Source organism: Cupressus sempervirens, chromosome 6 (assembly GCF_028749045.1).
Source record: "Cupressus sempervirens isolate cs-2001-9-10 chromosome 6, ASM2874904v1, whole genome shotgun sequence".
NCBI classification, from domain to species: domain Eukaryota; kingdom Viridiplantae; phylum Streptophyta; class Pinopsida; order Cupressales; family Cupressaceae; genus Cupressus; species Cupressus sempervirens.
Window position 1 is genome coordinate 488,760,398 of NC_143123.1, and position 12,155 is coordinate 488,772,552.

At 31.7% G+C, this 12,155-nt stretch overlaps 1 protein-coding gene across 1 annotated transcript; it reads left to right on the forward strand.

Moving 5' to 3' along the window:
• Window positions 1-9,328: 9,328 nt before the first annotated feature.
• STOMAGEN (stomagen) lies at window positions 9,329-11,887 on the forward strand. Its single transcript, XM_089789850.1, has 4 exons — window positions 9,329-9,483; window positions 9,575-9,774; window positions 11,176-11,252; window positions 11,426-11,887. The coding sequence occupies exons 2-4, from the start codon at window positions 9,591-9,593 to the stop codon at window positions 11,594-11,596; spliced, it is 432 nt and encodes a 143-aa protein (XP_089645976.1). The 5' UTR covers window positions 9,329-9,483; window positions 9,575-9,590; the 3' UTR covers window positions 11,597-11,887.
• Window positions 11,888-12,155: the final 268 nt, after the last annotated feature.

The window sequence follows — 12,155 nt, forward strand, 5'->3', positions numbered from 1 at the left end:
ACCACTAGAGGAAAATATTAAAAAAATGTGAAGGAGACTTAGGCTATATACTGTAGAGTGTCATCACATGGTCAAACTACTTGAGTTACACTGGATTGATCTCTTGCTAGACACCAGACCTCAAACATTCAGTTGCCTTAGACTAGTCACTTTGGACCCTGAACCCTCAACATCACACATGAGAAACTAGAATACCCTCTAATGAAGATGAGAAAAACTAGTCATACCTCTCACTAGGTATCATCTCATTCCCATCCTTAGCCTTTACAAGCACTTAAGACATGAGTAAGGAAAAATCTCTAACTTATCTTTTTAATATTTTCTAAATATTTTAAATTAAGTTACTATGTTACCACTTATAACAAAATTTATAATGAGTTACTATGGTAGTCACTTTGGGCCCCGACCACCACTACAAGCCACTCATATAGACATGCACACATACTACCTTCCCAAAACTCACAAACCACAATTATGTCTCATACCACAAAAACCATAGTGATCAAATTTGGTTAAACCATAATATGCAACACAAAAATAATAGTTGGTTCTCAAAACCCAAGTCATCATAAGTGTTCATCCAAAGATATCTCATAAAATAAATCTCAATTCAAATCATAAAGTACATCATTACATCCAGTCAATTCTTATTCCTATCTTAGATATTTCTATTCAATTGATGTATATGTGTTATCATGTTATCTTATATTTTGATGTACTTGTATCTATTCTCACATACCATATGACATGTGTAGTGGATGTTATCTGAATGTACTTTATCATATTGACAATGGAAATTGTAATTGAGACTAAAAACTTATTAATAAAACTTTCTTAGATGTAATGCCCCACTTTGGAACCCAAAAGAAATAAATATTATATGTTACAAAGTTTACAAAACTTTTTTTTTAAGTTTACACAACATCAAATTAACAATGCAGAAGAAATATACACAAACACATCAATCATAAAATAGATTACATTCTTCAAGGGTTCCTTCACGTTGAGTCATGTTATGAAAGTTTTAGTAATAATTTTAAGTCTCAATTACAATTTTCATAATCATAAAATGAATAAACACATACATAATCTCATATACACATACATAAAGCAACTGAAATGATAAAGTAAATTTAGATAACATGCATTGCATATGTCATAGGGTATGCGAGAATAAATACAAGTACATCAAAATACAAGATAACACGATAACACATATATATCAACTGAATAGAAATCTCAGAGATAGGAATAAGAATGATGATAGTACAACTCAATGAACAAAAATCCAATAGCTATCAAACTTAGGGGGACCCAAATGGTAAGAAGACACCAACTCCCGACTACTTCATCACCTAATCAAGCTCCCATTCCCACCATGCAGGAGAGATTATCATGCAACCTAGGTTTTACCTATTAGGGTTTTGATCTCATTTTATAAGGATGAATTGATCTCTTTATAATTTATTGATTTTCTTTTTATAATAGCAATCCCTCTTTTTGCTCATCAAGAATGTCTCATCTATGGATTTGGGAATTCCAACCTCTATAGATTTTTTTTCTCTCTTTCTGTGATACGTGTTTACCTACAAGTGATTCTTGGAAGTTGTGGAGTTGATCTATCATCAACTTCAACTTAGTATCAGAGTTCCAAATCTTCATGCCCCTATTCTGTTTATGAGAAACTTGGCTTGGCTTTTTGATTTGTGGCTTTTTTTACAGAGGGTTTCATTTTTTAGAGGATTTTTTGTATTGAATCTACGGGGTCACTAATTTTTGGTGCACATTGAAGCCCAACATATATCACCGTTGAGTTCAGAGCATCCAAAAACTCCTATTTTCATATAAAATTCATCTAATTTGGACACATTTGAAATTTGAGGCAAAACAATTGCTTCTAGATTAGGCACATTTCTTGAGGTGGTGATTTTTTAATTTTTTGGCACATAAATTGACTTTTTTTTGGCTTGAAACCTGACTTTTTTATACACAAATCAAAATTTTTGGCACACAAATTGAGATTTTTTGGTTCATAGATCAAGAGTTTTGGGCACACAAATCAAGATTTTTGCACACAAATTAAGATTTTTAGTACACAAATCAATATTTTTGGCACGCAATTTAAAAATTTTTGGTTTGAAACCTAATATTTTTATACACAAATTAAGATTTTTGGCACACAGATCAAGATTCTTTGGTTCGTAGATTAGGAGATTTTTGCACACAAATTAATATTTTTGGCTCTCAAATCAAGATTTTTGGCATACAAATCAAAAAAATTTGGTGCTCAAATCAATATTTTTGCACACATCTCAAGATTTTGGGTACAAAAATAAGATTTTTGTACATAAATCAAGATAGTCTTGGACATAAATTATATTATTTGGCACAAATCCTAAGGTATTTTTTGTGCTAATGGTCATGCTTCTCAAGGTAGTGATTTTTTCATTTCCAATGCTTTTTTGACCTGCCTATTTTTTTGGCCATAACTTGCTCATCCAAACTCTAGTTTTTTGCAAATGAGATAAAGTTGGGAAGTTGGTTCTGAGCCTATCATAATAATATAGTTTAATTAGAATTTTTATGTTTTTTGGTTTCCATTTTATGCAGTCAAAGTCAAAGGTTCTATTTTGCACTCTAGGAGACATATCTTGAGACAATCTATTTCCCAAATTCTACTCCAGACATATCCCATTCAGTTTTTTGTTTTTTTACATCCTGGTGGATATCTTGGTTGTTTCATGTCTGGGAATTGATTTCATTACTTCAAATGATTCACCATAGGTTGTACTATCTATTGTACTTGGCATTTATCTCTTCTAGTCTATTTAGACATCATTTGTAGTATTTTTGCAAACACACTGAGATAACACATCTTTGTGTTTTTTTGTACTCGTACTACATTATAAAGTGGCTTGGGGGGTTTCATTTTGGCCTTATTCACCATCTTCCTTTGTCAAGTGAGTGTTCCTTCCACAACATTAGCCTCATGATGTGTAGATTACACATACCATTATAAGTGTTTGTACTTCTTTTGCACTCTTGATGTTCTTGGTTCTTCTTTCTACAAGAGATATTCCATTTGGTTTCAGTGTTTATGTCTTACCTCTCAACATTATAGGGGGTATGTTGGTTCTATTTCTTTCTTGGTTCATTGAAGTCAACTATGTATTCAATATTTGATCCTATGTGCAAGGTGATTGCAGTGGCTAGATACCTATGCATTTTGGTGAGATGGATCATTTGCCATATAGACATTCTTTCATTCCTATTTTTTGAGGCCATGAAGATACCTTCCATCTTCGATTGATCATCTCTTCAGACTTAGTCTTCTCTTCTTGGTCATGTTCTATACAATGGAGGTTCTTCAGATTACAAGTTTGATAGTGTTTGCAGCTTGATGCTTTAGTGGTGTTCTTCATGATCATCTTGGGTGAACCCACAATAATGGGTTCCACTTTAGTGCGACGAACAAAAATGAAAAAAATTGCAAAATGGGAAATTGAGTTTACCATATGTTCGCACGAACATACTTATTATGTTCGTGTGAACTTTTTTTTAATCATGTTCGCGCGAACATATTTCGTATGTTCGCACGAACATACATGATAAATATGTTCGCACAAACAAGATAAGTATGTTCACCTGAACATATGTTCGCCCGAACATAATGTTCGCGCAAACATACAAAATTACATTTTTTGGGCCCTTTTTTCTTTTAATTTTTGTTTTTGCTCTTTTGACACCCATAATTGCAAATAAATGATCTCCTACTGTAAAATAAAAAATGCCAAAATGTGCTGCTCAGAGCAACCTTTCTAACGACTATAATTGTAATACATATTTTAATCATTAAGGCTTTCAAATATGAGTTTAACTCATCATAGGTTCATTACCAATTGAACATCAACCGACTTCAACACCTCGGGAAAATTAGTAAATTAGGTTTTTTAAAAATTTTAAAATATGTAGGAACTAGCTTATTGAGATACCTTTCTATTAAATTTTTAAAAAAAAGATTTTTGATAAATTGACTTCAAATTATCTATGTCAAACAGAACGTATGTCTGAATTACAATTCGTGTCACTTCAAAACTTCATAAACTATACAATATTCAACCAAAATGAATCAAACCAAATGCATCCTCTGGATATTGATGTTATGAATCTAACACCAAAAGAATTACTTCATTATCATTTTTAGAAAAAAGTTATGTGTGTCAAACAGACAGTCACTCTTTTAAAATATTAAATTTTATTATGTACCACTTTTCAAAGGAGATGAAAAAATTGACATAAATAAATTTTTTTTTTAGATTAAAAAATATGGTTACAAAGTAGGAATAGAGTAATCAAGATCATTAGTTCATGTCATCTTGAAATTATTTATAGTTTTCGAGATATAGTGACTTGAACGTGACGTTTGTTGCAAAAAATATTGATTTTAGTATCAAAATTGGTCAAAAAGTGAAACCCATTATTGTGGGATCACCCTCTTTTTTTCCTATCTCCTGGAATATTACCTAGTTTGGAGGATTCCTCAGTCCTTCACTAGTTCTTTTAGCATTATTTCCATCTCTTTTTAGAGTAGAGCTTTTCCCATGTGGTTTTTCTATATTTCTCCTCTTGTCAGATATTTGGTTGTGCTTGGGTACCTCATTAGGTCTTTGTTGTCGAGACCTAAATTTACTTTCAGTAGTAGTTTCTAAGTTTTTAGCTACTCCCTAAGCTTATCTTAAGGGGGTGTTATAGTAATAAAGTAATTACTTATTAATTAAATCATATTGATTTAATTATTAAGTCACTTATTAGCTCTAGTTTACTTAAGCTAAACTTTGGGTATATAATAATTAATTCTTTTATTAATTATTATCATGCAACCTAGGTTTGACCTATTAGGGTTTTGATCTCCTTTTGTAATGATTGATCTCTTTTTAACTTATTGATTCGATTTTGGTAATAGCAATCTCTCTTTTTGCTCATCAATAATGTGTCATCTATGGATCTAGGAATTCTAACCTCCACAACTTTTGCTTCTCTCATTCTGTGATAGGTGTTTGTGTGCAGGTGATTCTTGGGAGTTATGGAGTTGATCTTTCATCAACTTCAACCTGATCCACACATAGATAATCAAATCATGAAACAATCCTAGGCAAGGAATTTTGATAGCCTAATCTACCTCAAGGATAACAAAAACTACTCAAGAAGAATAGATAATCAAAATTGAAAGCACACTCATTCAATACCAACATCACATACCAAGACAACATTCAAATACCAAATACAATACAAAATCAAATCAAGATAAAGTCAATGAAAGGTATCCACATTAAGTTAAAGGACACATGTCGAAGAACAATAATAAACTAATAACAACCATCATCAATAAAAGTTAATCACCAATAATAAGAACATCCAACAATAAGTACACCACCAATAAATAGCTAACACTCATCCATAAAAGTGAATTTTCAACAATAAATGACTTTGGGCCCGGCCCCATGTGAAGCCACTCTTATAGACATGCACACAGACTACCTTCCCAAAACTCACAAACCAAATTTGTATCTCATACCACAAAAACCATAGTGATCGAATATGGTTCCATAATATGCAACCCAAAAATTATAGTTGGTTCTCAAAACCCAAGTCATCATAAATGCTCATCAAAAGATATCTCATAAAATAAATCTCAGTTAATATCTAAAGTACATCATGACATCCAGTCAAATAATCAAAAAAGAAATCTAAAAAATGTCTCTAGTGGACATCCTAAATTGGCCAACTAAACAACTCACAAAGAAAACCATCATGAAAACAAATATCACAAGACTATAAATAGAATATAAGAAAATACATAGTTTTCAGCCATATGATTTGATTTCATCAATTTCTCTTATTTAGTTTGGGTCATAAGGATGTGTTTAGAAATAAAGTAAGAAATATATGTTAATATGAATTGTTATATTAATATACTTATCTAAATCAATAAGTATTTACATATCCAATCTCTTTGTGCATATAAAATATCATGCAATATTATGATATTATTAATTTTAATAATCTTAAATCATGAATGATTTAAATAATAACATAAATGTAAAATAGATGCACAATCATACACATGCAAGTATGGGGTAAGTATAATTATAAATCCTAAATATAAATAGCATCATATTCCAACATTAATATCACATCATCGTGAGGACATATTAAACATCTTTCTAAGACACACCATATGACATCATCATAAAAGTAATTTCATTAACTAGCTAAGAGAAATTAAAGCATCATCACTATTAGTAGGAAATTGTTACAACCTAATGTAATCAATTACTCAAAATATCAAAGCATTGCATCTCAAATATCAAATAAGGACTAACACATCTATAAAAGAGTCATATAGAACTTTAACAATTAAGTCTACAATGATAACAAATGAGGGGTATTACATTCTCCTTCTACCCTATAACTCGTGGATGTTAAAGTAATTTGGTTTCTTGCTAAGGATGCACTCATAGTATAGCTTTCTCAAAAAATATAAAGGTGTCTCATAATTATTACATGGTGGTAGGTCAAATACCATATACCACCTATCCAAAAAAGTTAATATCTCATCCTAGCATGAGCACACCAATGAATAGGAATTTTTTTGGTTGCTTCTAATAGCAAGTTGCTAGAATTACGACCACTAAAAAGAATGGATATAACACCCTTCTTTATGTCTTTATCTTTCACTTGCTAATATGATAATCCATTAGCATACAATGCAAAAAAACTATCCCTCCATGAACCCCATTTCACAATCTCCATAAAAACCTCATTTTCCCTTTTGGTCATTTGATCAAGTGTATCCATTAGGGTTGAATGGTGAGAAAGACTAGATGACCTCAAGCTATTGACAGTTTGGCTATTATGAGAGGTATTTTGTGTAAGGTGGTTTATGAGGTCCTCTTGCATAGCATTTACATGATCTAATGGTATGCACAAAGGATTTATAGATGGTCGTGGTTGTTTAAGGGGAATATTGAGTCAGGTTTTGTGCTTGTGTCACAAAAGGTGGAGGATTTTTTGGCTATGTCGTAATGGATAGAGGGTTTTTTTGTTGTCTCACAGTCAATATAAGGTTTTGTGCTTCAAGGGTTGACTATATTATTTGTATATGAGGTGGTATTTCATATCTAACTCATTTTATTGGTTTCTTTGATGCATTCGATAATAAATTTAAAAAAAAAACAATTTAAATATATTACAAATATTAAATTTTTAACAAATATAACCAAATGGAACCAAATAGAACCATAAAGAAAACAAAAGACATGCAAAATAACCATTTTTAGAAGGGGACATGGTCCAAAATATTGAAAATGGCTTAAAACCTCTCAAAGGTCAATTGAGTTCTACAATTTTCCTTCTCCTCAAGATGCCTCTGCACTTTTTTTGGTGTGAAAATGAGGTATCTTGTCACTTTTTTTTTAAATGTATAGCTTTTAAAAACCCATCTAGGTTTTATAAAACTTGATCAGGTTTTATAAAATTAAAGTTTTTAGTTTAACCCGATTGGGTTACGTAATATGATTATATTATTTAATGTTATAAGGCTAGGCTTGGGCTACCAAGCCTAACCATTTTTAAGTTTAAAATAACCCGATTGAGTTATTCATAACCCAATCAGGTCATTGAAGTTTTTCTTTTTTTATGGGTGTCCACTTTTTTGTACAACAACTTGGTGCACACACCCATTTTATTCCATTGATAGTTAATCATCACCAATCTAATAATGACAACAATGAAAAAAGAAAGTGAAGTTTGAAATAAATTCTTGGATGGAACTTGTCCTCTAGCTACAAATCTTGTATTCACATAGTATGTTGTACATAGATATTCTCAACATCAAACAAATGAAAGTTCACGAGAATTACACGATTCTATTCATACTTATTTCTCATTATGAGTACTACTATGTCTTTATATTAATAAAACAAAAATGTGATACATTGTTTACACAAATTGTAGGTAGAATGATATCAAACTCCAAAATGTGTACCATTATGGCAAAATGATCACCAGAAATATTATTTTTTAAAATAATAAATAAAATAAAATAAAAATTCTTACATGTGCTTAACATTTTGTCTCATAAATCTCCAACATTGATAAAGTGATTGTTCCAAAAAAGTTTTGTACCTATCAACCATTTACCACTCATTTGCATACCTTTTTAATTGGATGTAAATGAGTAGGAATACATGATGTCAACATCTTTGTCTTTTTATAGAAATACAAAATGAATGAATGAGTGATTCTTTTACAACCAAGAAACTAGTTATGTATGGGTCTACAAATTATTTATAATAATATGTGACTAGGGGAAGAGACCCAATACCTACACATCCTAACTTTGCACACATGCAGATACTAAAAAGTATGTTAGATTTTGATGTTTCTTTTATGGTTGCCTCTATGCATGAGTCAACTACTAAAAGCTAACGTTTTAGCTGCTAGTTGTTCACAAATCCCTTTGTAGAGACATCTAATGTTGAATAGTCAGAAATTGGTAATTTTTAAGTGCTAGACAGAAATGGACCCCTAGTTCACCAATATCTACTCACTCAAAATGACCAATACTCATAGAAAGGTGTCCTAATAGTGGTGCACACATGATCCAATCATGAATTTAAAAAAATGCTAAAAAGGATTAACTGCGAGTATATAAAGTAAGCGGTTATTGGTAAATGTCAATTAATTAAGAGGAGAAAAGGTGAGGGGCAACTATGGCAAAATTATGGTGTTTATAGGACTCCTTGTTTGGCATTGGGTCTCTTCCCCTACTCTATGGACTTATAGTAATATGAAACTATCATGTACTGTTCATAAGATACACCTAATTAGTATTTTATTCAAGTGGACGACTTAAACATCACACACTAAGCTTCATTCCAAAACTGAAAGTATTAAATACTCAAAGTTGACTTTTTTTTTTAAACTATATTTCTCCTTAGTGTGTGATGTTTAAGGGTGGCCGTATTCAAGATGTACATACCTTACCTCATAAGATATAGTAATATGAAACTACCCTTATACTATTATAATAAAAGTACACATATCTTATGTCATTGTAAGTATAATAATATATAACTACTACATACTTCTTGTAAGTATAATAATATATAACTACTACATACTTCTTTTAAGTATAATAATATATAACTACTACATACTTCTCATGAGAAACATGTAATTGTATTACACAGGAGACATGGTTTTGCACTTATGACCTCACAATTTGCAACAATGTGAATAAACATACATACAAACCATAAATCTCGTCCAACTAAAATAATCCTATCAATAAAATCAACCTTGAGCCTCTAACCATGTCTCAAGACAAGCCACTGTTGCAAAGGCCGTATTGAGGCAATGGCAGTAAAAAAGGCTGCCGTCCTTCAGCCTCACATTTCCCAATTCCCGCTTATAATTCCGGTAAGAATCTCAGGATTTTCATTATTGCTTATTATAATATTGTCCCTGCTCTCTATTAGCTCTTCTAACTTCTAGAGCATTCACAAAACAGTAGCTTTTATAAGTACATGAGACGCAATAAAAGAGAAGAATACGTTGGGATCTGTGCTCTCTCTCTCGAAGAGATAATGTTTCTTAGGCTTCCTCAATGCATGCTTGCAAATAGGTGTGGAACAGAACTAAAACATATGCTCTTCTTGACCATGTGGGCATTTCTTATACTATTTGGAACAGTGCATTCCTGTACACAAGGTATTTATTTATGTTCTCTCTTCCTTCTTCATTCTTCCTAACTTTATTTACAGTTAAATCTTCGCCATGGTGTGTGCAATGTTTTACAGATTATTCAATATCTTAGTCAAATGATTGAATAGTTTGAAGTTATTAGAATTGAGAGTTGCATTTACTGGGATAGTTTAAGTTTTCTATCTGTCATATTTCCATGTTGGCTTATCCATTATTTTCTGTAAATGGGTGTGAAGATTTTTCAATGGCCATCAAAATGTGTTCAAGAATGCTCAGAAATGTGTGAATTTGTGAATGTATTTGAACAAGTTATATGAATAGTATTCATTATTCAATCCTTAGAAGAGAGTGTAATGAAGGAGAAGACTTTTCTATTTCGGTTCTATGGCGTTTTCATGCTGGTATAGAGCAACACAGCGAATTTCTTGGATTGCAATTCTTGTGTTAAGGATTCTCCCGTGTTCATTCTCTCTGTGTTGTTTGTGAAAGACTCAAGGGGAAAGAAAAATGAGTTTGTGGATAAAACTCAATTTGGACCTCACAAATCACTTGCACAAAAGCCAAGAGACTGTTGGATTTGTATTAGAAGTTCTTTGTCAATTTTGTCTGTAACTAAAAGCACAAATTACTTGTCATGGATGGCACATTGAAGATTCTTGGTCGGCCCATGGTTTTGTGTTTGATATTGATGTATGTCATAAAATTCTTAAGGACAGTGTTCTGTCATAAAATTCTTGACCACACTGTTTTCATTTTGAAATGGCAGGACAGAAGATGGGTAGCTTAGTTTATAGATAAAATATCTCTCAACGATTGTTTGAAACCACATTTAACTCATCTTATTATCGTTCAAATTTTCAGGTCCTGCAGAAATTATTGTTCACTTGGAAAAAAGACAAATTATGTGTCGTGCATAGGTTAAAATGTTGCAGACCATTGTATATGATATACAGTTTTAAAACTAGCAAAGCTCTGATGCATTTTAAGATTAACACGTTCTGAATTCCGTTTTGTTTCTGTTTGTGCAGTGGCTCCTGTGGAGCCTGAATAGACAAATGTCTGAACACATTAAAAATAATTCATTAGTGTATTGTAGAAGTCCATATATATACAAAACAATGCATAAGTTAAACAATCTCTTGTTTTGTGACAAATGGGTATCTTAGCCTAAAACGTGTCTATATAGCTGAATGAAGAATGTGTGAGTTTAACAACGTCTTGTTTTGTTTTGTTATAAATAAATACGTAGTCTAACAAAAAAATCTACACAGCTATGGAGAATACACAAGGTTAATAACTTCTGATTTTGTTATAAATAAATGAGCATCAAGCTTTATAAACATATCTATTTAGTTTAAGGAAGAACGCATAAGTTTTACAACTTTCTGGTTTTTGTTATAAATGCAGGTAAAAGCACAGGAAGGTTAGGCCATGAAGATTTGTCTCAAGCCGAATACGTGATTCCATGCAAACAACTTCTTCACGTTAAGCTCTCTTCCTACTTTCAGCTTATGTTCTCTTGAAGTATTATCTATTTTTTCATCTTCTTGCTTTCAACTTATGTTATTTTTAAGCATCATCCATTCTTTCATTAATCTATATTTGTCAGGTGAACTATACAAAACTTATCTGGCGTATGAAATATTTTGTTTCACAGGGTAATCGTCCTTCAAGTGCAAGGAGATTATTGATTGGCTCAACGGCTCCTGTGTGCACTTACAATGAATGTAGAGGGTGTAAAACTCAATGCAAGGCAGAACAAGTGCCTGTGGATGCAAATGATCCATTGAACAGTGCATATCACTATAGATGTGTTTGCCACAAATAGTAACCCTATATTTCCCATTGTATTTTATTGGGTTTCAAGGGTAGAATTTGTCACAAACCTGCTGGTGGATATTATGGGATAAATTAGTGGTTAATGGGCTTATTATGATATTTTTTTAGAATGAGGAAAGTATAATATGATATATGTTGAAAGCATATGTTTTGCTCAGATATTCTAGGGCATGCACGGTGGTCCTAAGCAAATTATTGTAAGATTTTGAGGTCACATTATGCGTTCCTATGTAGTAACCAATTATAGTAAATAATCAAAATTGTTTGACAGTATAAGAAAGAGCAGTGAATGGTAATGACAACTTAATATCGATTATTATGATGTGTTTTCAGGGTTTTTGTAGTTTAGTGGCTAGAAATTGCTGACAGGAATATTTTTGTATGATTCATGCTTCAAAAGTTTGTGGGTAATGAATATGCCCACTGCCATAGACATTGTTTCGTTATGTATGGTTAACATTGATCTCAAATAGTTTTGATGATAAGTTTTAATTTAAGCTCGATGGGTATTGCTTTTGAATATGATTATGTATTTTTTTTAGTGATGC